The 24369-nt window shown below is 33.7% G+C and overlaps 1 protein-coding gene across 3 annotated transcripts in view; it reads right to left on the reverse strand.

Annotated features, from left to right (window-relative positions):
- Nucleotides 1–3232: 3232 nt before the first annotated feature.
- Nucleotides 3233–24369, reverse strand: part of PSMD14 (proteasome 26S subunit, non-ATPase 14) — a 106886-nt gene continuing 85749 nt past the window's right edge. For all 3 annotated transcript variants that reach the window (XM_044669833.1, XM_044669834.1, XM_044669835.1), the window contains 4 exons: nt 18955–19029; nt 16284–16409; nt 6377–6439; nt 3233–3641 (listed from right to left, as the gene is read on the reverse strand). In XM_044669833.1, coding sequence (XP_044525768.1) covers nt 3543–3641; nt 6377–6439; nt 16284–16409; nt 18955–19029 — 363 coding nt within the window. In that variant the 3' untranslated portion in view covers nt 3233–3542. The remainder of the gene's footprint in view (nt 3642–6376; nt 6440–16283; nt 16410–18954; nt 19030–24369) is intronic.

The raw sequence follows: 24369 nt of genomic DNA on the forward strand, positions 1-24369 counted from the left end.
AGGGGTCAACCAGGTTCTTTAACTTTATGAGCTCTGGGCACAGCGGACAAAATTTGGTCTTCTATAGGTGGTCAACCTACAACACTTCGTGCCATGGGTTAGGTATGTGGGGAAGGCCACAGACGCCAAAGCTACCAACTGGGACCTTGGACTGCTGCAAGGCACGGGATGGAGTGGGGGAAGGCGAACACACTCGAGGTTTGCTTATGCATTCCAAGGCTACCCAGTCACAAGGAAAGAGAATTTTCTAGAAGGGAAAAAATGTGGCAAAACTCCTTCAAGAAGAAAAAACAAAACACCACATTTGGCTTGTTTCATGCCGGGATTCTAGTCATTCTGAGGTCTTTGGGATTTAACTCCAGCAAGAGATGTTGTGTCCCCTTATTTATTTTCCATAGGCCGTTTAGAATCACGATTTCCCCGATTGCCTCTCTTGAAAAAGAGAACAACATGGTTGGAAGTAGGGAGAAAGTCAGACAACTAAACTCGAAAGTATAGGTAGAAAACACTGGATATGGAAGTCAGTTGGTTCCAAGTCAAAAATCTGTTCCGGGATAAATGAACTCACCTGCAAGGGCCTCTTTATGTGTAGAGGACCAGACTCTATAGCTATGATTTCTACCAATTCTAAATACAGAGATGATCTTCCTCGGGACTCCACTTTGAGCATTCTCCAGAGGCTGGGGCTGGGACTTGATTTTAAAGACTGGGAAAAAATACCAATGAGGTGGGAGGCTGGGGAAGGAGCACCAGGCACTTCCGAATCTGACTTAATTAAATGAATACCAAGATAAATCTGCTCTTTCTCTGCTTCAAAGTTATCAAGGCCAAACTTGATTTTTCTGAACAAGGTTTACAAAATAATCCAAAGGCTATAAAATAAGAAAAATCAAGACACCGAGAGTAGCGTTTTCCTTTGGGTAAGAAAGATATGTACACACTCGGTTAGATAATTCTCTTTGCAGCACTGGAATAGCTTTTTGAGTGAAGGCCTCTAATTTAGCAGCAGCTTCAGGAGGGAAAAGTGCTTTGAACTAAGATTCTGGGTAATCTGAATTCAAAACAGTTTACTAAGAAAACTGGAATTTTGATTAACAGCTATTCTAGCAAAGTCTGTGTTTGAGAACAATTTGCCTGAGGAGTTTGGGCTGGAGGTGAGGGGCAGCAGAGAAATGCTGGACGGTTAAAAGAAACAGGGGAATATATAAAAGCCCAGAATGAGGAAAGGCTTTTCATACTTCTTGGACCCCATAAAGATTGAGAAGCAACATTTTTTGAAAAGATACAGTTTAAAGCTATTTGTACTCAATTTGAATCCATTAACTTTTTTTTTTTAAAGCAAAACAAAATAAAATAACTTGCGTAATCCTACAACCTACCATATTTTATCTGAGGAAAAAAAAGTGTTTAAAAATATACCTGCTAGATTGGAATATTCTCTTCATTCAGGCTTGTGCTAGCTAGGTAAAGCAAAATAGCCATTTTTTTCTGATAATGGAAATCCAAGTGCTGTATACCTGCTCCCTGTTCCATTCCTATAATAGCTGACATTTCAAGAAACACTTTTTGGTTTACAAAGTGCTTTATATAATAGTGTAATCTCACCAGATCCTGGTAAATAGGTTGTACAGGTATTATTCTGATTTTACAGGTGAAGCTATTGAGGTTCAAAGGTTAAGGCTCTTGTACCTCACACCAGCTAGGATGGGAAACAAAGTGTCTCTTGACTCCAGTAAGCCCTACATTAGGTTGGGTACTCAGTTTCAATATACTTACCCTTTTATGACCCAAACCATTTCGATACTGTTGTTTCCCCATACTTTCTAATCTGTGGGTCACCTAATGGAGTCCCAACTAGTCCATGCCATATAACAAAACTCAACATAGTCTATTTTCTGTTAGCTCTGGGAAAGCAGGGTAAGTGAAGGCAAAAGCAAAAATATGTGACTACCCAAAAAGTCACCTAGGCATACTGAAAAGCTTCGATTCCTAATTTTTGCCTTAAACTTCAACCAGGTAAATTCTAAACACACAAAGTAAAACTTTCCTGAAAGGCACAGCACTAAAAAACACCCTCACCCAAGAAGCTTTGGTTTTGTTAAGCTCACTTAAGATTATGGGAGCTTGGGAGCTTTTGGGAAGGGAGACTTCAATATTTGCCTAGACATTTTATAATGAGCTATTTGAGAATCTCCTTTGCCAAGCTCTATATAATGAGTTTCTATTTACATAATGCTTTATGATTTAGAAAGGCACTTGACACAACCCTATGATGAGGCAGTTTTTTTGTTTTTTTTTTGTTCAGACCTGGAATTTGATCCATGTAAGGAACTCTCAGTTTGGAAATCCTTTCTACCGATCTGCATAGAGGGATACTTCGCTCACATATAACTTGAAAAATAGTTAGGACATTTAGAGGTTAAATGACTTGCTAGTATATGTGAGAGGTAAGATTTGAATAAAGGTTGTTCTGACTCCCAAACCAGTCTCCTATGGACTCAGATTGCCTTTTAGTAGACAGTATAAGTATTATTATTCCTTCTGACAGATGAACAAATTGTGGTTCTAACAAGTTAAGCTACTTGCCCAAAGCCTCTGGTGTTCAGTACAGTGGGATGCACACAATGGAAAACAAAAAGCTTAATGATGATATCATCATCTCAAGCTGGAAGCTGATTTTAGACAGAGGTAGTATCACTTTATAAATATACCATTTTTTAATGCCTAGAAGATAGTCTGATTTCATCTGCAAGTGCCCGAACTGGAAAGTCTAAAGAACTTATAGTTGCCTCTTTGGGCTCAAAAATGTCATTTTAAGTTCTTATTCCTTAAAAACAAACAAACAAACAAACAAACAAACAAACAAACCAACAAACTGAAAACTTCATTCTCCCCTTCCTAACATTCATTTCATCTAAGTCTTGAGAATGTAATTTGTGCTACATTAATAGTAGTTTCTGTATGAAATTTCACCTGAATGCCTTTAACAAAATGTTCATGTACACTCTTTTTCTGGGTTATATGTGAGAGCTGAAAACTAATGGCAACCATTTTTCATTTGTGAAGTTTTGTTATCACACTGATGTTTTATGTGTTATAAGAGCTTCAAAATGTAAAGGAAAACACATCTCATCTGTATGAGCTTCCTAGAGTGTTGTCAAATGTAATACTGTCAATTCCACTCAGTGCCAAAAAGACCTCAGGAGACTAGATAGATTGTAAATGTATTTTTATTATGTAGCAACAATCAAAATATATATGTACTACTGATTTCTTCAAATATTAAATGGTAACTTAATAAAATTTGTCCACTTTGATGTATTCTTGTACTACTTTGGAATCTGCAAAGATCCTGACCTAAAGAAACAGAAGTAATTGCACAACAGAGACCCAAAGGTGTTACAGAGCTGCTCTTGGACTGCAAATGATGCCAGATGTCTTCCATTTAACCAAATACACCTTCAGCAGTCGACTGATTGTGAGCGTTAGAAACAATAGACGAATATACACTGAAAGTATCACTAATAGCTTTCTGTTGTTTATTATTTGAATACAACAGTATCCAACATAGCTGCTAAACACTGGACAATATTTGAGGTCATAAGCACATCCACATGTTCTTCCAAATGACGCTTTGGGTCCTAAAAGTAAAACAAAAGAAGAAAAGAAGAAATGATCTTAGCAGCAGTAAAAAGAATTATTTTGGTACATTTAAATTTCAGTGCCTGGTAATATTGCAAATGGAAAAATTGAGATAAACTATGCTACACTTAAAATTTCCTGAAACCTATAACTTCAACTCTTACCATTTATTGTTGAATTCAATTTCCAATATAACAGATAAGTTATATCATCACTGCTCATATTCTTCCAGAATTTGGTCTGAATGTACAATAATGAATTCTATAAGCAGTACTCTTGTGTTTATTTGGGAGGAAAAGAACTTCTCTCTTGTTACACACACACGTTTAACTGAGTGAATCTATTAAGAACAATATACAAAAGAACTATGCCTAATGAAAGTGAAGATCAGTGAAATCCGGCATCATTTTAATAAACCTACTTCAATATGCCTTGTTTTGACTGATTTGGAAAAGAGATTTTTTTAACTGAAACTTACTGTTTGAAGTTGAGAGAATCTAAATACTAATTTTAAGCAATTTCACACATAAGAACAAGTACTGATAAGGCCATTTGGCTAAATTTTGTTGTTTTGCTGGAAAAAACTGATTAAATTAGGATGGAAGAATTTTTCTTTTTTGCATTTTTATAAATGGCTAGAAAATTTAGGCAAATAATATTATGTTCCAGCCCAAAAGTAGTTTGTAATTGAATATAAAAAGTGCTGAAAAAGGTAGTGTGTAATGGACACAATAAACAAATCTTTAATTAAAACAATGCTAATAGGTACTGCTGAAATACCCAAGACTCTCAAGTTTACACAGTTGCTCATCGGTCAAATAATTACTTGGCTATGTCTCTGTAAACTGTATGTTCAAGACCCTGAGGTTATCTATACCACTGAATTCCCACAAAATTCAACCAGCAATGTCAAATGGATAAACCACAAAACTGTAATTTGTTAAAAGGTGAATCAGAAAGATAGATTTGCAAAAGAAATAGAATAAGAGTTTGGGTTGTTTTTTTGTTGCATACGTGCGTTTGCTTGCGTGCGTGCATGTGTGTGTGTTTGTCCCTTCATGGAGAAGAGGCCAAAATTGAAATACTAAGATCTTTTGGATGATCCTTATGAGCATAAAAAGTGCCAATTTCCCTCGGTTTACTTATTTTTTAATTAGCTACTTCATTTCCCTACTAGGTGGAAAAGAAAACCCAACATTAAAAGACCAAGTAAAAAGAAGTTAGGATGTTGTATCAGTGAAAACAATGGAAAGTGAAAAACACCTTCAAATACCATATATCCTACAGCCCAAATAATTTCTGAGTATTATGGAAAATTTCCTACAAGTGGCAAATAGGAATTCCTAACCCTAAAAAAATTGGTAACTTAATTTGAAGTATACCAGAAAATTAAAAACAAAATCACATACCCATGTAGCAAAAAACTATACTACATATGTCCAAAATATACAGAAAATGGGAGGCATAAGAAAAGCTTATTTAAAATGATCTTACCCACTACTTTTTTTCTTAAAGGAAAATAATATTTAGGACATAATAGAATCTTCATTTATTACATTTAAAGATGAACTGTGCCCCTAGTGTTTTACTGGGATAACTGGCTCTAAACTGGTAGCATCCTCTCCTCAGTCATCTACACTACATTCTTGTGGCAGCTGGGTGTTTCTTAGAGATTTCCCATCCAAGAATGGTCCTGGCCCAAACCTACATAGCTTGTGAGATGTGATGGGATCACAGCATATGGTAGGATGGCTGAAAGCAAAGACAGCTTAGTGTCTTGCATCTGAAATAGCGGGATTCTGCCAACATCAGCAATATGATAACCATGTTCCATGGAATGAAAAAAAAAAGTATTCAATGTTCTTTAAAAAACAGTCTCATTAATCTAAAGAGTCTCCTAATAGGTGAGATTTTTATTTTTCCCTTCCCTCAATGACAGGGAATAAAATGTTTATTTTTCGTAAAACCCAAGACCACCTACTTCTGAACACAATTATATATTTTTAGGTATCTCAATTCTTATTTTCCCCCCTCTGTTTTGGGGTAAGAGCATAGATAACTATTTAAATCTGTATGTATGGGATTTTAATTTCAGTTACCACACAAATATCTATTCAACAGATGTTTAAAGCCAGACTTTAAAAATTTATTCCTTATAAAATAATTTCAACAAAATAGCTGTCTTAGGTAAGTGAATTATTAGGGATTTAACTTTTCAAAGAACAAAAAATGCACAAAGAGCATCAAATGTCCCTGAAATTAATTTCACATTTCTTTAGTCCAATAAACATTTATTAAGTACCTATTGTGTGCAGAGACTTGGGGAGAAGTTTGGATAGGATCCAGTAAGGAGGTAACTACAATGTACAATAATATATAAGTGTATTAAAGAAAACAAAGTTATATATGAGGGTAAAAGGGGAAGGTCCTTCCCAATTAAGGGAATTACTAAAGTATTCATAGAAGAGATGTTATTTGAGTTAGTTAGGCTTTAAAGGTCCTGGAGGCATTTAATAGGAAGTACAGAGAATGGTCAGGGAGGAGAGGGACTGTTAGACTAGTTTGAATGAAGCGGAATAAATGGAGGAGTAATAAGAAACAAAGTCTTGAATGTAGACCAGAGAAAAACAAAGCAGTAGACAGAAAAAAAAGCAGAGAAAGTTCCCTACACAGGCCCTAAAATACAGTTGGACAATCCACAGAGCCCGTTACTATGTAATGTGGTACATCTCACCTGCTTGCCAACGTTCTTTATTGCCAGCTGTTCAGGTGTCATCTTATCTTCTTCTTCTACCGCCTGTAAATGAAAGATCAAGGTCAGCATTCTCAATTTTATTTATTTATTTTTCCACAGCATTAAAAAAAAAATCATCAAGTAAACAATAACTTTCATTCATAGAATTCATTCAGAACTGCTGTTTAGTGAGAACTCTTTTGCTAATCTTCATGACTTAATTATCAATTTGAAGGCTTAAGAACTATATTAAAAATTATACAAAATCATAGTTTTACCATAAGAAAATAAATGCTTTGAGAGTTAAGAAATTGCTAATGATCTATTTTTTTTCAAGATTACATAACCTTATGATATGGGTGACACTCAATGGCATTTGAAAGAAGTATTGGTTGTATTCTACCAACGTATTAGATGAACTTTAACGGGCTGTTCCTTCTAGTTCTATGATTCATTTATAGAACTGAAAACAACTAGGAGAGAAGCAATCACTTGCTAAGGGAAATCCCTCACAGTACTGGTGACCACAGAAATAGTGACAAAGGAACATGGTACAGATACACAAATGCAAGATACCTATTGGGTGCTTCAAACTGATCACCTTGCTGCCAAATTTCCTCACTTTTAGGAAACTCAATCCCTCTTCAAATGCTTTCCATAAATTGAGAAGTTTGGCCACATTTCACACCTTCTAATGGTTTTATAAACAGAGAACTTGAAAATGAGCAGAGATGGCAAGTGCATAATTTTGTAAATGGATAAGGTACCTAGAGAATTTACCCCAACAGAAGAACCATCCCCAAAAGAAAAGATGCTAGATTAAGAATTGTATCTACTAATTATTAGATTATATTTCTTTAACACACACTTAAAAAATAAAATTATGATTCATAAAAAATGAGCAAAAGAAAAATAGCAATTAATAACCTCCCCAATTGGGAATCCCCAGGGTAGCAAGTATGTTCATTTTCAAGGTGAGATGTCATTCCTCTATTTCCAGATAGTAGAAATTTGATTTTTAACTGGGAACTTCCTTCTCCACATACTCTAGTGTTATGTGGTTTTCCTAGTAAAACTGCATGAACAATATTGTAAATCTCAGGCGGGTTTAGTTTACATGGATCTACTGATTATATTAGGAGTAATTAAATTGGCTAAGATTCTGTCCTGCAAATTTACTTTAAAAAAGCCCAATGTTATTATATTAATTATATCATATCAAATTATATTATAATATATACTTTCCTCCACCAATTTTAAAGCCAGGCATACATCTCATCTGAAGAGCAGTATCTAACACTTTGTATTATATGATCACTCATGATGGACAATACCAACAATGGTACCTCGTATAGTATTAGAAGACAAGAATTGTGGAGTTTGGCTCAATATACTAATCCATTAACACACACACACACACACACACAAAACCTATTAGGAAATGATTTCTTACTACTATATATATCTATAGGTAATATAAGTAGGCACAGGTGAATAAGCTCTAGCTCATAAAGTGACTAAAATTGTTTATACTATATAGCTACCTTATAAATTACTTTTCCCCCATTTTCAATAATCCCCCTGGAGAGAGAAAGAAATGCTCACAAACTCCTTGTTAAATGCAGATGGCAAAAAGTACTCCCAGCCATAGCTGCCATCTGGGAATTGAGGAGCAGCTGTAGATTTAGGCATACACCAAGGTTGCAAACCTTCATGGCAAAAGGGTAAGTATATTCCATTCAGTAATAAGGGAGGCCAAACTCACCTACCAAAAGCCTTTAACATTTCTTTCATCTACTTGCTTTACCTCTATTTGTATACATTGAGACCAGATCAGTTTGTCTTCACTCATATTCCTAGTCTGGCCAGTCACCAGAAAAATTCAGAAATGGTAGCAGTAGAATTAAATGAAATTCAGGCACAGGCAGTGTCCTCACTAGGGAACTTCTGTGTTTATGGCAACTTCTATGATTTGGCGTCAAATTTTGCTTTTGCATTCATGTTCATCGGTTTACTCAACCAACAAAAAGCACTGAAAATGTTTGTGGCTATTCACACTAGAAACGTTTATAACAGTTTATCAACAAAGACCCCCAGATGGCTATCCCATCGTGCACTGTCTGCACAGTTCTTGAAAATTCTTGGAACAAGGTCTGATGCATGATCATAATCCCCCTAAAAGTCTTCTCTGTCTTAAAAAGCTTTCACTCAACCCCCAAAACTCAAATGTCATTCCATCTTTTTTTCTTTTTCTTCTTTAAGCACCTGTGGCTTCAATTCTCATGATTTTAGTAAAACTCCTTTTGGGGATCTCCTTCCAGGTCAAATCCATTGTGTTCTTTTTAGTTCTCCTTCTTTTTCACCTCTTCAAAACAACTAACCATCTGGTTTCCATGTGATATTCTGTAAGCTCAGTTTCCTCTAAAATAATGTTTTACTATTAATGTCTCTTGCCACTCTTCTCATTTTTCTTACCTTGTACCTACCAAGTTCCTTGTAACTACCAAGCATTCCAAGAGGATCAGTCCTTTTCCCCCTGCTCTTCCCCTTAAAAGCTGCCATTTAAACATCTAATTCCAACCACCTATGTATGTGGCTACATCTCCTATATCTCATTAACAACTAATATGTGACATGTCAAAAACAACTCTAACATCATCGCCTCTCAGTCACTTCTTCTTCCCGATTTCCTATTGCTGACAATGAAGCCATTAATTCTTTTTTCCTCAGGCTGGCTTACAAAGATGTGCCTGAGTATCAAGAAAATAGAGAAGTATCAGAGCCAGGACTCAAATATGAATGTTCTAAATGCCTTTTCTTTTTACAATAATGCAACACACTTGAAATTATTGAGGTGTAACATGAAGAACACGGAACTACCAGAAGGATGGAAAAGGCTGTGGAATTTGTAAACTAGTGAGTTTTAGGGAGTAAAAAAGGGCTAAAGGATGCAGATGTAATAACTGTAAGGATCCTTGTTTGAGAGGTTTTGTGGGGAAAAGGTAGCTAGAGTGGAATTCTTTATTCAAGATGAGGTGATCTCTACAAGTTTGAAAGCAAAGGGGAAAGAGTCAGAGAAGTGAGAAAGAACATATTGGAACGAGACCTTTCAGGAAATAGGAAGAGGTGTGACTAAAGGCACAGGTAATGCCCTTAAAGTGGAGGAAGAGGGACATCTGTTCCTTTGAGACTAAACGGAAAGGAAATACAGTATTATGATCCAATACAGGCCATGCTTTTTTCCTGCTTTTTTTCCTGCTTGTATAAAACTTAAGTGTATCCTATAATTGCACTTTTAGTACCACAAATAGTACTTAAGCTTTCCTGGTTTCCTTAGAAGTAGCAGAAGCAGTATCAGTGTTTTCCCTCTGGCCCACACACCTGCTGGAGAAACCTGTTCTGAATGCTCCTACGTTGTAAAATGAGGGAGACTAAACAGATAGCTTTAGCAAGAATCTTCCTAAAGTCATGTTTTAATGATGCCATTCCTATGATCTGAAACCTAGAGCAACTCTTAAATGCTTTTTACACTGAGTTCAAACTCCTTACAATGTACTTTATGACCCACAAATCAAAAGGCCCAAATGTCTTTCTAGATCAAGGTATATTAATCTTATCTATTTAAGAGTCAGAGTCAATAAACATTTAATAAGTGCCTAACATGTTCCAGGGATACAAAGAAAGGTATAAGATAGTCCCTGCCCTCAAAGAGTTCACAATCTAATAGGGGTGAGAGGGAGGTTGGGGTGAAAGGTACAACATACCCCAAAAGTTGAAAAGCTTGGGGAAGGGAGGTGTTAGGGGGAAATCTTAGCTTGGGGGCTTGATGAAGTCATGTAGCTGGAAAGGGAAATGAGCAAAGTTGTGAGTTTTGAGTTGATTTCATCTTTCAGATGCCACCTGAAGATGAGGAAGTCCAGGAAAATAGATGGGAGGGGAATGATGATACTTTTGTGTCATGAACCTTTTTGTCAGACCCATTAAAAACTATGGACCACTTCTCAGAAAATGTACAGAAGAAATAATTATATTGAAATATAGTTATCAAAATTGTAAAAATTTTCAGTACACGGTCCCCCAAAGATTTCCCCAAGGAATCTGAGAAAATTAGACAAAGAATCTCTGGTCTAGACTAATTTCTTATTTAGCAATAAATTAAAATCTTCAGTTCAGTCAAATTTACTCTTACAACAACAGCATCAATGCCACACTGATATAGTACCGTTAAGATTTACAAAGCACCACCCTCACAATAACCAAGTGGCAAGTATTATTCACTTTTTTACAGATAAGGAAACTCATACATAGAAGTGGGAAATGTCTTAGACATAGTTCTGAAGATAAGAGCTGACAAAGCCAACCCTTCTGACATCATGATCTTTCCACTATGCCAAGCAAGGCTGACTTCTCTGTCAAAAATGTTTTCCCTTCTATCTTTCCTTCTTGAAAGACATCTCAACTATTTTATGCCTCATGTATCGTCTCTCAAAATCTTAGTACCACTTCTTGGTAGTAAGAAAAAGAGTTAGTAAATTAGATGAGTGTAGAAAGCCAATAGGAGTCCACTATAAAAAATTATTCTAATATATCTACCTTGAGAATAGACTTCTCCCCTTAAACTCTCAGGGTTGGCTTCATGTTACCTATTCTTTGAATAAAGCTAATAAAGCTGACTAGTGTTCTCTTGATCAAATGACTGAAAACAATTTCAACTATCATCAATGCATAATTTTACTTTTTAATGATGCCTTTTGTTTTTTAATATTACATGACCCATTCTTTGCAACAAAGATTAAAAAGAAAAGTGCAGTTCTACAAAACCATCCAAATACATTTTGGCTAGGTATTAAATTTTAACTACTATTTTACCATTTATACATGATCCTTACCCTGGCATTACTTTGCCCAGTTTTCAAATTCAGGCCAGAAATACCTTTTGGGTCCTGAATACAAACTTCTCCTTGAATAGAAAATATACCACTAAAACAGGATCACTTCAGGGAAGGGAAAGAGGAGGAAGGGAGACAATATGGATCATATAATTTTGGAAAACTTATGTGGAAATTTTGTTATTCATGTAATTGGCAAAAAAAAAACATAAAATAAGATTGCTTAGAATGGAAAAAAAATTTAAAATAGAAATATGGCATAGTTGAACTTGATATCTCTAAAGAGACCACAGCTAATTCATAACTATCCATTTTATTTAAGAGGGCAGACTTAAGGAATAATTTAAAGAACTATTAATTTATTTACCTTCAAAAAGTTTGTGAAATCACATATCTTTAAACGGTTAGCATTCTGGGAAAATTTCAAGTGTAGGTTGAACAAGAGACTATTTTTCAACCAAGGATTAATCTATCTATGCTTGGAAAGGCTGATCACCAGCCAATCTGGTTGAAGGTGACATATTTTTGCCCATAAAAATTCATCAAGACTGTTTATTAAATTGTAGAGAGATGGTAATCTGAATCAGGGGAGGACAATGGCTTCATTGATAGAAAATCATGGGTTTGTGAAGTACTGAAAATGTAACTTAAAAAGTTAAGTTTTGATAGAGTGTAAGATTTTAATAACATCAAACTCATTTAAACCAAAAAATAATTTTTTATTGTAAAGTTAGAGGGAACATATCAGCTGATAACACCGAATAGGATTCTGATCCATGTAAAGAAATCTGAGGAAATGCCTTCAAACAGAATTAAAAAACAAACAAAAAAAGATAAAGAAAAGAAAAGCAGGTTGTTGTAGAAACTAGTAACCAGAAAACTATTAACTCAAAATAAGAAAAAAAAGTGTTTTTGCCCATATTAATAACACTATCATGTTTGTCTTTTCAAAATTTTAGTTAGAAGTGAAGATAGAATATAGAAAAAATACTATGATAATAATTTAAAATCTCATTTAACTAAGTTGGAAATAGTAAAACTTCTCTTGTTAGTGAGATTAAAAGACTGGAAAAAAGAGATACTTCCAAGAGCTCTTGATTCCAAGCAAAAGCCAAATGTATAGGTACTACCTACATCCTGAAGAGATTTTGCCTCTAAGGCTGAGTTAGGGATTCTATTCTTCTCATATTAAAGGGAAGGTTCCAGTTACATTAAAAAGTATGAGGTCTATGAGTTTTATTTCATTTTTGTATATCCTCTCCACACCTGCCAAAATACTCTTCATAGTTTGCATATTTGCTGAGTATTTTTAATTTAAAAAAAAAAAAAAAGGATTAGATTGGAAGTGGATGTGTTTTTAAAAATCTTATGCTGTATTGCTTGCCACCTCAAAGAGAAGGCAAGGAAAGAAGGAAGAAAATTTAGATTGAAAAACAGCAGAAAACCAATGTTAAAAATTGTTTCTGGGGTGGCTAGATGGCTCAGTAGATAGAGTGCCAGGTGTCAGGAGGTCCTGGGTTCAAATCAGAACTAAGACACTTCTTAGCTGTGTCCTGGCAAGTCATTTAACCCCAACTGCTTAGCCCAAACCACTCTTCTGCCTTGGAATGGATACATATTATTGATTCTAAGACAGAAGTTAAGGGTTTAAAAACAATTGTTTCTATATGCTTATCGGGGGGGGGGGGGAGGGAACAACAAAAAAACTAACAAAAAATTTTGATGCTATATATTTTACAAATACAAATCTTGGTTAATTCTAGGTGATATCTATTTAGTAGCTCAAATAAAGTTTTATGATTAATAGAAAAAGGCTTTATCTGAGCTGCTTGTTATTTGCTTTGCTGTAATAGACTGCTTCCAGTCTCTTCCCTCTCTAATCCAAACTTCATGTAGTTATCAAAATAAGGTTCTTAAGGTATGGGATCTGTTGTCAGTCTTATTCAGAAGCCTTCAGTGGTTCCCTATTGGTTCTAAGACTTAAGTTTTAACTGTCTGCAATCTGACTCTTATCCACCTTTTCAAAATTGCTTTATGCTATTCTTCCTCAAACAAACTGGATTGCTATCTGTTCCTTGAACTTAATGCTTTTTGAACGTGCTTCTAGTCCATTCTTTCCAAATACTGACCTCTTAAAGTGTGTCTTTCTTCAAGGCTCACTTGAGATTCTACAGTCTCTGAGGAAGTATTTATTCTCTGACTCTTAGTTGTTAAGTGTCCTTTTCCTCAACTTACAAAGTATTATATTTATTTATATACATGTTCTATCCCTCATAGTACAAGGTAAACTCTGGAGGGCAGAAGATATTTTTTATCTTTGTGATTTCAACATCAACCATTGGGCTTTCCACATAACATTTGCTTCATGTTGATGGACTAGGATTATTTTTATGTTAAAACATCTAAGCAGGTATTAAATTTATTATGTTAAATTTTATTTTAGATGATGAAAACCTTTAATTCCTATATGTACTTTAAAACTTATCAATTATTAAGCATTTAATTGGTAGCAAAAATATCATTTAAACAGAAACTTTGTCATTTAATATTTGGCTTTTGTAGTATAACCTAGAGGCAGTCATGTGTTCTAAATGAATACTTTTGGGTCCTGAATATTGTCAAGTGGAAAGAATAATGATTTAAAGGTTAGAGAATCTGGGTTCGAATTCCAGTCTATGTAACCATCTGTGTGACTTAGGGCAAGTCACATAATGTTTTTGGGTCTTGGTTTCCTAATATGAAAAATGAGGAAATTGGACTAGATGACCATTGAAGTTCTTTCTAGATCTGAATCTATAATTTTATTATCATTATTACTTTAAAAGCAAACATTCCTTTGGCACCCAAATAGGCTAATATTTCCACATGAAATCACAAGATTTACAGCATTCCAAGGTTAAACGAGTGGACAAAAAGGGGGGGGGCAGGAAAATATTTCTTATTCATGGATCTTCATGCTCTCCACCTTTGTTCCTCTACCACCCACAGAAGTAATGCTCTTTTGCAGTTCATTTTTCCACCTGCACACTCATTTACAAATTTTGCAATCAAAATACTAAAATAAGACACAAAAATAGCAGATGCATCCTGGCATGAATAAATTAGGTGAGTTAGAATAGCAGCGATGTGGGTGTTTTAGTTCAAGAATTAAGGAGATAACCAAATGAATAAAAGTGAAAATCTAGATTTCCTAAATTGTTCTTTCTGTGTTGAATTCAGAGTTGAAATTGATTACCTAGTACTTATTTAAATGTCCTAATCTCTATGTATTACATATATTAGACAACAGAGTAATCATAAATGACTTGAAAACTCGATTATCATTAGTTATAATGCCAATCAGTAAACATTTATTAATTGTCCATTCTGTACTAGGCCCTGGGAATAGAGATAAAAAAAAATAGTCCCTGTCTTCAAGTAGTTTGTATTCCACCAGAAGAGACAACAAATTCAAATATAAATAAGAAATACAAAATGCACAGAAAACAAATAAAAGGTTTTTGAGAGGCGGGAGGTAGAGAAAGGAAGCTGTACTAACTGAAGGAATCACAAAAGCCAGCAACTGGTGGGATCAGGAAAGGTCTCAGTAGCACAAAAACTAATATTTGAAGGAAACTTGGGATTCTAAGAGGCAAGAATGAAGGAGTACATTCCAGGTATGTGGAAAGAAATGGAGATGGGAGATAAAACATTCTGATGAACAACAGCAAGAAAGACAGCTAGAAAAGCACTGATTTAGCAGGGATATTTGCTTCTGTGTTTCAAATACACAAAAAAATTTTATTTTCCTTCAATCATGGAGGAAAGTAAGAGTCCAAATCTGGATGTGGTAGGAAGAGAAAGGCCACTATGACTACAATAATGTAGAGGAAAACAAAACTAAAGTACTTTAGAATATTTATGAATGCAATATTCAATGCTGACTTTATGGTAATATATCCTTGGTAGAGAAGTGGTAGACTCAGGTGAGATAGATACTGTCAGACATATATTGCCTTATAACCTAATAAATGTATGGTAATTAAAAAAAACCAAAAACATCTTTAAGAAAAAAGTAGGCTAACAATCTTAAATTTGTTAAATATTTTGTTTCCTTTTCATAATCTCCACAGCATCAAACTGTAAATTAGAAAGATTAAGCATTTTCTCTGAACCCTAGCACTACTGTGGATTTTCCAGCAGGAGTGCTATATAATCAGTGCTTGCCCTTCAAAACCAAGCTAACTCTGTTGGAATTTAGTTTCCAATGACCTGTCAGTTTTAGTTTAAGGCTTGAATTTTGGAATTTCCACAAAGGGCAATATATATTGCTTTAACACTAAGATGAATTGTACATACCCTGAGTTCTGGTTCATTTTATTTCAACATTGTATCTTCAATATAGAGCAGACTATATCATACTTTACACTCTATTATTATATTTCCACCATCATCTGAAGTATTTTTCTAATACTTCTGATACTTTCTTAATACAACAAAATTATCACATGTAAATATATGAAAGTAAAAGAGAAACAAAGGAGATTGCACAAAAAAAAATGATGCATGCACAAAATAAATGATGCATTTCAGCTGACTTAATGGTTTACATAGCCAAATCATACCTGTTAAAATAGTTTCATCAGCATTAGATTGCACTTTTCAAAGGAGTATTATTTTTCTTGGCTTAAAAACTCTATAATTGACTATCAAGAAAGTTTAGGGGAAAAACTTAGATATCAATGTATAAGTTGTTGCTTCATTATCTTAAAAAGTAATATAATTTTAATCTATAATCTAGATCAAATTGCTTATCATCTCTAGATGGGGGAGGAAGGGAGATATTTTATAATTTTGGAAGACATATGCTGAAAGTTGTTATTACATGTAATTGGTTAAATAAAATATCTGATTAAAAAAGAATCTAAAAAAAGTAATAAAATTTTAGAGAAAAAAATCTCCAAATTTGAAGATATTTAACTGACATTAGAAAAAGCAATTTTACTTCCAAAGTTTAAATAATTACTAGAAATAATTACCTTATTATAATTCTTAGCTAATTCCAACATCTCCTTTACTACAGATTCATTGAGTTTACAATGTTCACTGTAGTCTTGAAGTGTCAAACCTTCCATCCAACTCTTCTTATGCAAATTTAGCAACATCTGAAAAAGAGTCATGTCACAATTACCTGCATTAACAATTTCAGTTCCTTAAAATGAATTTAAAAATTAAACATAACAAGTTATTACACATATACATATGCCTGTTTCTAAGTTTACAATATTTCTAACAATCTTAAGACACTAGGAGTAAATTTATCATGTTCTCATCTGAAAATAAAGGGGTTGGACTAGATGGCTTCTAAGATTTCTTCCAGTCCTAGAGCTATAATCATAAATTTATAGACTCAAAATGCCTTATTTATGCACATGAGCCTAGAACATATTGCATAACCTAATTTCTAAATGTAAAAATATGGAGTCATCATGAATAGACCAATTTTCAGCTATTTTTCAAAGATTCAACCTCCCTCCCTGCCCTCAATTCATAACTCTGGAGACTACTGGTAAATAATTTTCACCCTTCTTAAAAATATAAGGATTTGGACTAGGCATGTGGTTTTAGTGCTACTGGGAAATCCCAGATGCGGAAATGCAAGCCAGTACCTTCTTTCCCTTGTTAATGGTCAGGTAACCTAAGTTGGTGAGATCAGCAGCTACATATGCAATGAAGAACTCCTGGAATGATGTGCTGAAGTAGCATGCTGGCTCTGCCTCCCTTCTCTAGTCCTTCAAAGACATTATTGTTGTCAAGACAGTCCATGTTGGACTGTTGACACTCTGACAACTTTCTCAAGGCTAGATGTGAGAGTTGGATTCTCTACCACTTAAGGAGCTTTAAAAAAGTTCCCTCATAAAAATATTAGTATTATGCCCAAGAGTTAGAGGGTTAGGTTTTGGAATTTAGTGCACATGGTTGGGGGTAACTGGGTGGGGCAGTGCCAGATATGAAAAATGACCTAACAACAACAAAAGTACATAATTGGGCAAGAGTGGAAATAGGGCCTCTAATACTAAATGAAAAGTAGTTAAGATAAAAAACAACATTAATTTTTTAAAATGTAATTTTTAATCCAAAGACTCTGGTATAGGATATCCCGAAACTGGATGTTAATTTGAAAGTCACTTAATTATTTGCATATTTCCAAATGGCTAGATGTTAACCAACATGTGGTTAAAACATCAATATTTTCCATCTTTTAATGTTTAGCTATCCCACATTTCTTATGTAGAAAAATGTGTATGGACTACTTGAAAAAAAGTGTCCTGAGCATAAAATATATTTATGTCTACACTCATCTTCATGACAAATGAAAAAAAAAAAAGTAGAAATGTACTTATCAAGACACTAAAGAAAACAACAAAATGCAAATGGACACGGAGACAAATATTTATATAGCTTTATGGATGCACTGTTTTTTCACCTTGAGAACAATAGTACTGGATTCCCTAATGTGTCTGCATCTAAGTATAAAAAGAATAGCTAAACATCAATAGTTAAATTAGTGCTCTAAAGAGACAAAATAAAGATTTTGTTCAATGAGACTATTCTGGAGTATGACTCAACTGCAATTTTGAAAAGCAAAATAAGTCAAACAGTAATATTAAACAAGAGGCAGAAGTTCACATTAACTGAAACTAGGTAGGAAAAAAGTTATATTCAAAATATTTGAAAATAGCAAAATCTTTATCTACTCAAGATATTAAAAATTTAGAAATTGGGAGAATGGTAACTCTGAATATGAGGGCCATTAACACAATTATCCTCTTTTTCTCTGTCTCTTCCCTCTCTCTCTCTCTATTCTCTCATGAAATCTAGGTCCTTTATCTTGCACAGGATAGAAGTTCAGTGTACATGGGCCTGAACCCACTACTGGATTGGTAAGGAACTTTTGACCTGCTTTATTTACTTCTGACCTGGGCAAGGTTGATTTTACTTCATGGTTCCCCATTACCCACGTTTCACCAAACTGGTGACATACTTAGTATGGACATCTGACTGGTTTAACCCACTGTAGCTCATGATACCTAAGGTCAAGTGATCCTCAGGAGCAAGGATTACAAATGTGTGGCATCATGCCTGACTTAAAATTTTCAGCCTTCTTCTGATTTATTTTTTTATTATTTATTCAGGGTTAAAATGGCAAACTTGAAACAAATTAAAACACACAGAATATATACATACAAATTCATTCAATGTATTTCCTGAAAACTCTAAAGAAATTAAATCCACATTAGTTAATAAGTTAGCTACAAATTACAGTAAGAGAAGCTTGCAAAATCCTGCAACTTTACAGGGTAACAAAAATTTAATCAGCAAATCACAAAGCTAAGAAAAGGAAAGGTTTTGTAATCTGTCAAAATAAACATTACACTGGAATTATTTTTATTAGCCACTTCTCTCTTGCTTTTTAGCATCCAGTGATTAGCCTTAATTAAACATGACTTATGGAAGAAAGAATATGTAACCTATTTTAAAGGAGCCTTTCCTTTATTGTGCTCTATAATGCAACACAAACAGTATACAGAAGAAAATACTGGAAACAATAATAACTGAAGAAAAATGTCAAATTAAAATTCAAATCACAATATTGCAACATGCCATAAACAGTTTTTTTTCCTCTCTAAAACAAAAATGAAAACTTACCTTCTGTTCTAGCTCATTCTTTCTATAGTTGATAGTAATGGAATAATAATGTCTGTTCAGTCCATGAATTAATGCCTGTAAAAATTGAGTGATTAGAAAGGAGGTGGGCAACTTAAAATTTTAAATCTATAATTAAAGAAGTATAAGTTAATATACTAAACATCTTAACATCTACTATAGGTCCTGACACTCTATATATGACAACTATTACATTTATTGTCCACGGTAAAGAGTATGTTTTTCTGAAATATGACTCAGGATTAGGACAATCACTTCTAGCAACAAATTTACAAAGTGAGATTATGAGAGGTTAACTTCTATTGGTTGCTATATGTATGTTACAAAGCAGCTCAGTCTCACCTGAGCTAGCTGACTTGCTCAAGGATAACCACACACAAAAAAATTGCTAGATCTGTTGCTGGAGAGTTCAACTTAATTCTCTGTCTTAGCTGCTATCAAAAGAGAAAATCAAAAAAGTCAAATATCTAATTCCTTTATTATATATTCATGCCTTTCTACTGCCTGGAATGTACTCCCTCCCTACTGTTACCTCTTGGAATCCCAAATTTCCTTCAAGGGCTATCTTTTAAAAATATATATATTTATTTTATTTGTTGTATTAAAATTCATGGGTATCTCACACCAATCAAACTAGCTAAAAAAATAATAAGGGCAAAATGGCAAATATTGGAGAGGACACTAATGTATTGCTGGTGGAACTTTAAACTGATCCAAGGCTCATCTTAAGCACCATCTCCTACATGAAAATTTCCCCTAAAACTATCTTGAATCTATTTTGTACATATCTACATATATGGTATCCTAAAACCAAACTAAGAAATTTGGGATGCTCTGAACAAAAATGCTGCCTCACCAACATTTTTGGTGGGGGGTACCAGATATAAGAAAATGTCTCTGCATTCCCAGTCCCTAGCATAATGCTTAGCACATAGTAATCACTTAATAAATACTTGTTTCTACCTATATCCCTGAATAGGGTCTTTATTCTTAGCTTTTTTCTGGTGGTAGATTCAAATAGTTAGTTCTTTCTATATACAGCAAAAAGGTAGAAACTTAAGGATGATGTTGCACACTAGTTTTCCAAAGTAAGTAGTTTTAGTGAAGAATAAAACTCATTTTAAAACTGTTGAGTTGTACACAGGACAATGTGCATTTTGATACTCAACTTGTGCCTAAAAGGTTATCTGCCTCAAATTTGTTTTACAGTTTACCTTCCTATGAATACATATGCAGAGACTAAATGATAAAAATTCCATCGAGATTAAATAATAAAAGTTTCTTGTCAATGATGGGTCAGGAATAGATTGAGTAAATTTCATGCCAAGAAAGCCACTCCCCAACAGAACCAATAAGTGACAATAATTTCAGGTATTAGTTGTAGCCAGTATAAAAAGCCATTAGACATCTGAACTCTAGGGAAGAATAACAATCCTAAAATAGATTAATTCAAGTACTGAAGAAGGTATCTGAAGAAATAATTTCTTGGCTTTTGATTATATATTTTGGCCAAAAAGCAGTGGCAAAATTGCCATAGGTAGCAATGCAAAATATTAGCAACTATATGCTAAGAAATTATTTCTGAAGTAAATATACCTCAATTTAAACTAAACTGTGGCAGAAAGGGGCAGATAACGGGAACACAGTATAAAACTGCAAAGTACAGAGTCTAGAAGAACATAAACTCCTTGAGGGAAGACTAGTTTTGCATATTTGTCTTTTTCTAAGGCCTAGAATATGATAAACTTGTTGGACTAAATTAATTTTCAAATGAGGAAAAATGCTGAATTATCACAGTTAAGAGGGAAAAAATGTCCCAGGGTGGTAGATAAAAATCAATATGGCTTCCAAAAGAATAAATTCAATCAAATCCAATCTATTTCATATGTGATAAAACCACAAACACTTGCTGCCACTTGGTGGGGACGTACTCTAAATGCAGACAGCTTTTTCCTTAAGTTTGAAACTATTCACTTAATTATGTAATGGGAAAATAGCAAAGATCACAGTAATTTGCTATTTAAAAGAAAAAAAGTTAAACATTATTTTTCTTGACAACCAAGTAAGACTGATACTTTATGTTCTGCTTCACAAACTTTTTAAAAAAGACTATGAAAATACAGGTAATCAATCTCTAGCCTACAGAATGTATTCCAAATTCAGTTGTTAAGCTAGATATTTAGAATTCGGGGGAAAAAGCTGCTACTGAAATGATATATCAAGGATGGGATAGTCCATGTAAGTCCATTTAATTATGATATGTCCAAATTTTGGAACAAATAATATTTCTAACTACTCCTAACAGGATTAATTCTTTTGGAATTTTTTTTTTTCTGAGTTTGACATCTTGAATTCCTTGCTTACCTTTCTTTTCCATGCAGTGTAAAGGCCTTTTAAAGATAGCATTGATCTGAGTTGTTATTTATTCTAAGCTTAGAGGGGCTTGCAAGAGGAATTAAGCAGGTGAATAGTAGGAAATTTGGGGGTAAACAACTGGCAAAATCCCAACAATTCCTCAATCAGTTCTTCATAGTGTGGCTTTATTATTTTGTTTCAAGTGAGTTCCGAGAACATATGGCGCTCATATTAAAAAGTAAAAAGACATATTCTAAAAAAGGGAGAAAGAAGTGGTGTTTTATTTATTGCCATTGACTCATCTCTATCTCTGGACCAAATAATTTAATTCAGGTGACATGAAAAATAGTCAGATAAGTACAATGCTCTGTACAAAGCAGGTACCTAATTCTAAAGAATAAAAGCAATTATGGCAGATGGGTTCTGTCAGGGATAGATGTGACACGGAAGAATGGTGAGTGCTTCAGAGATAATAAAGACCACATTGTAGCAGTGCAGAATGTAGCTATAGGTCACTGGTATCACCAGATGGGATGACATTGTGTACCACTTTATAGTCCATGTGCCTAGATTTATAAAGCAAGTAAAGTGGACTCATATTCAAAAGGCTTAGGAATGGAACTTATTTTGGATCATGGAAAGTTTCAGATAAATGAGGAGACCCAAACATATGTAAAATCAAATCCAATGGGGCTGCCAGAATGAAGAATTCAATAAATATTACCCTGCTTCTCTTTATAGCCTTTGCTAAGGGAAAGCAGGAAATAGACCCTGATTTGAATTGCCAATTGTAATCTAAACTTTTTGAAGGCAAAAAAAAAAATTAGACATTATGTAAAAGAAGGCTTGATTGAACTAAATTAGAATAACTTCAAATACAAATTTCCCTGCCCCTTATTATACTATATACTTTAAAAAAAAAAGCCTAAAATATTTTTCTAGCAATATATATTTAAGTAGATTTTTGGTGATTTTTAATTATTGTGGGTAGAGGGGCAGTTTTTCAGAAAATTTAACATTATAAAACAACACAAAGCTATTCTTAGGAGCTGAAAATATTTTTAAAACATTTATTATATTTCCATGATGTAGATAGTCAGTCCATCCTCATTTGCTCTAAGTATATTCTTGAAAAAAAGAATTTCTCATTGTAATTTTAATGATGAAAACCTAAAAAGAAAAATTTAGGTACCAATTAAGTTTCAAGAAGATCTTACTAATTTCTCAATATTTCATAGATATGCTGGAGGTTAAAATTCACGTCTTCTGTGTATATGATGATATATCAGAATAATTTTAAAAATCTCTAATACAGTACCACAATCAATGGTAAAATACGCAATTCGAACGTGGGGCTAAATGACACAAAGGTAAATTCTTTAGAAATGTATTATCTTTAGTTTGAAATGACTATATTCATTATAAACAAGTTCTAAAAGTATCATTAATTGCCACAGAAGGTATTCCCATTTGGGGTGGAAAGTTACTATAACCGGTCATACCAGAAGAGAGGAGGGGGTTATCAATGTGCCAACCTACTTTTAAAAAGCTGCTGACCCTTTTATTACATATTCTGATGAATACTTTAAAACTCCATCAGGGAATATTACTGCTTACTTTGGTTCTTTCTTGTTTCCTTTCTTTATAGGTGAGTCTAAAATAAGTAAGGAAAAGATATAGGGTTTGTTCCGCTACTTTTTTTAGCTTTGCCTCATTTGAGTATTTTAATATTTTAAAAGTGTCTTAAAACTGTAAAACACCAAGATAGATGTCATTCTGATGGGCACTATATAAACTGTGAAATAAATATATTTACAGATTTTAATTTGAAGAAAATCAATCTACAAAATAAAAGAAACAATAACACTGTAACTATACTACATGCAGGGTCCTTTACCTTTAGTTTGGATAATACTTTATAAGAAAATCTGAGAATTTCACTTAATACCTGAAAATGTAGGACTGAAAAAATAAATATATGTAACCTGGACTCTTAATAAAAAATAGTACATTAATAAAATTTAAATTCACTTAATGTTGAAAAGTGACTTTAATTTAAAAGATGAACTATGCAACAGGTGGCTGTTGACAAGCAATTAGTAAACTTCTGGCAGAATTATACCATGCTATAATCACAATGATCTTTGATTGTGAGATGCTACTTAACCTTTTGCAAAAAATAATGAAGCAGTAAGATGCTATGGGGGTTTACAAGGGAGGTCATTATTACAGGCTAAAAAGGTCCAGTAATATATTCTCTTGAAACATGCATGCTTGGGCTTGTCTGTACCCAATCAAAAATACTAGTAGGTTTTTTTCATACTCATTATACTCTGCAGTTTTCACTTATAAAAATCAAGAGCAACACAATTTGGCTCTTTAACTCAGTATATGTTTCACTTTGATCAAAATTATTTTGTTAAGGATTGTTATAGAATTAGGTAAATAAAAATGCAAAATGGTCAAAGTTTGATAAAGATTTAACTATGTTTAACAATCAAAGCCACAAATCCCCAAAGACAGTTATCTGAGAGTACTAGGTAGAAGGGGAGGTGTAATGGCTACTATATTGTCTTTGTTCTGTATGCTCTATTTAACCACATGCACCACTATTTCTCTGCTTTTAATTAATCTTCAGAGAAGCAATTAGCTATAAGGTCACAAATATTCATGCATTTAAAGGCACATTTAAAATAATTTTATAGGCAATAAAGGTCTGTGTAAAAACAATGAGGCATGAGAATGATTCAAAGAAAACATTAATCACTCAAGAGGATACTTAGTGTCTGAACATAAACACTTCAACACTTTCTCGGCAACAAAATATGTCTCACTTGAATGCCCGAAATATAGGCTCCAACTTTGAAAAACATTTTATATTTTTTAAGGTTTTTTTTTTTAGCTTTAAAAAGTCAAATTTTAAATTAAAAGGGAAATTCTCAGGAACATTAAAAATATCTGAAATTTCTTTTCACGGTTATCTGATTTTTACTTATTAGTTCTTCTTTGACTAATGCTACAGAGGTCCTTTGATTTTTGGCA

This window comes from Gracilinanus agilis, chromosome 3 (assembly GCF_016433145.1).
Source record: "Gracilinanus agilis isolate LMUSP501 chromosome 3, AgileGrace, whole genome shotgun sequence".
Classification (NCBI taxonomy): Eukaryota; Metazoa; Chordata; class Mammalia; order Didelphimorphia; family Didelphidae; genus Gracilinanus; species Gracilinanus agilis.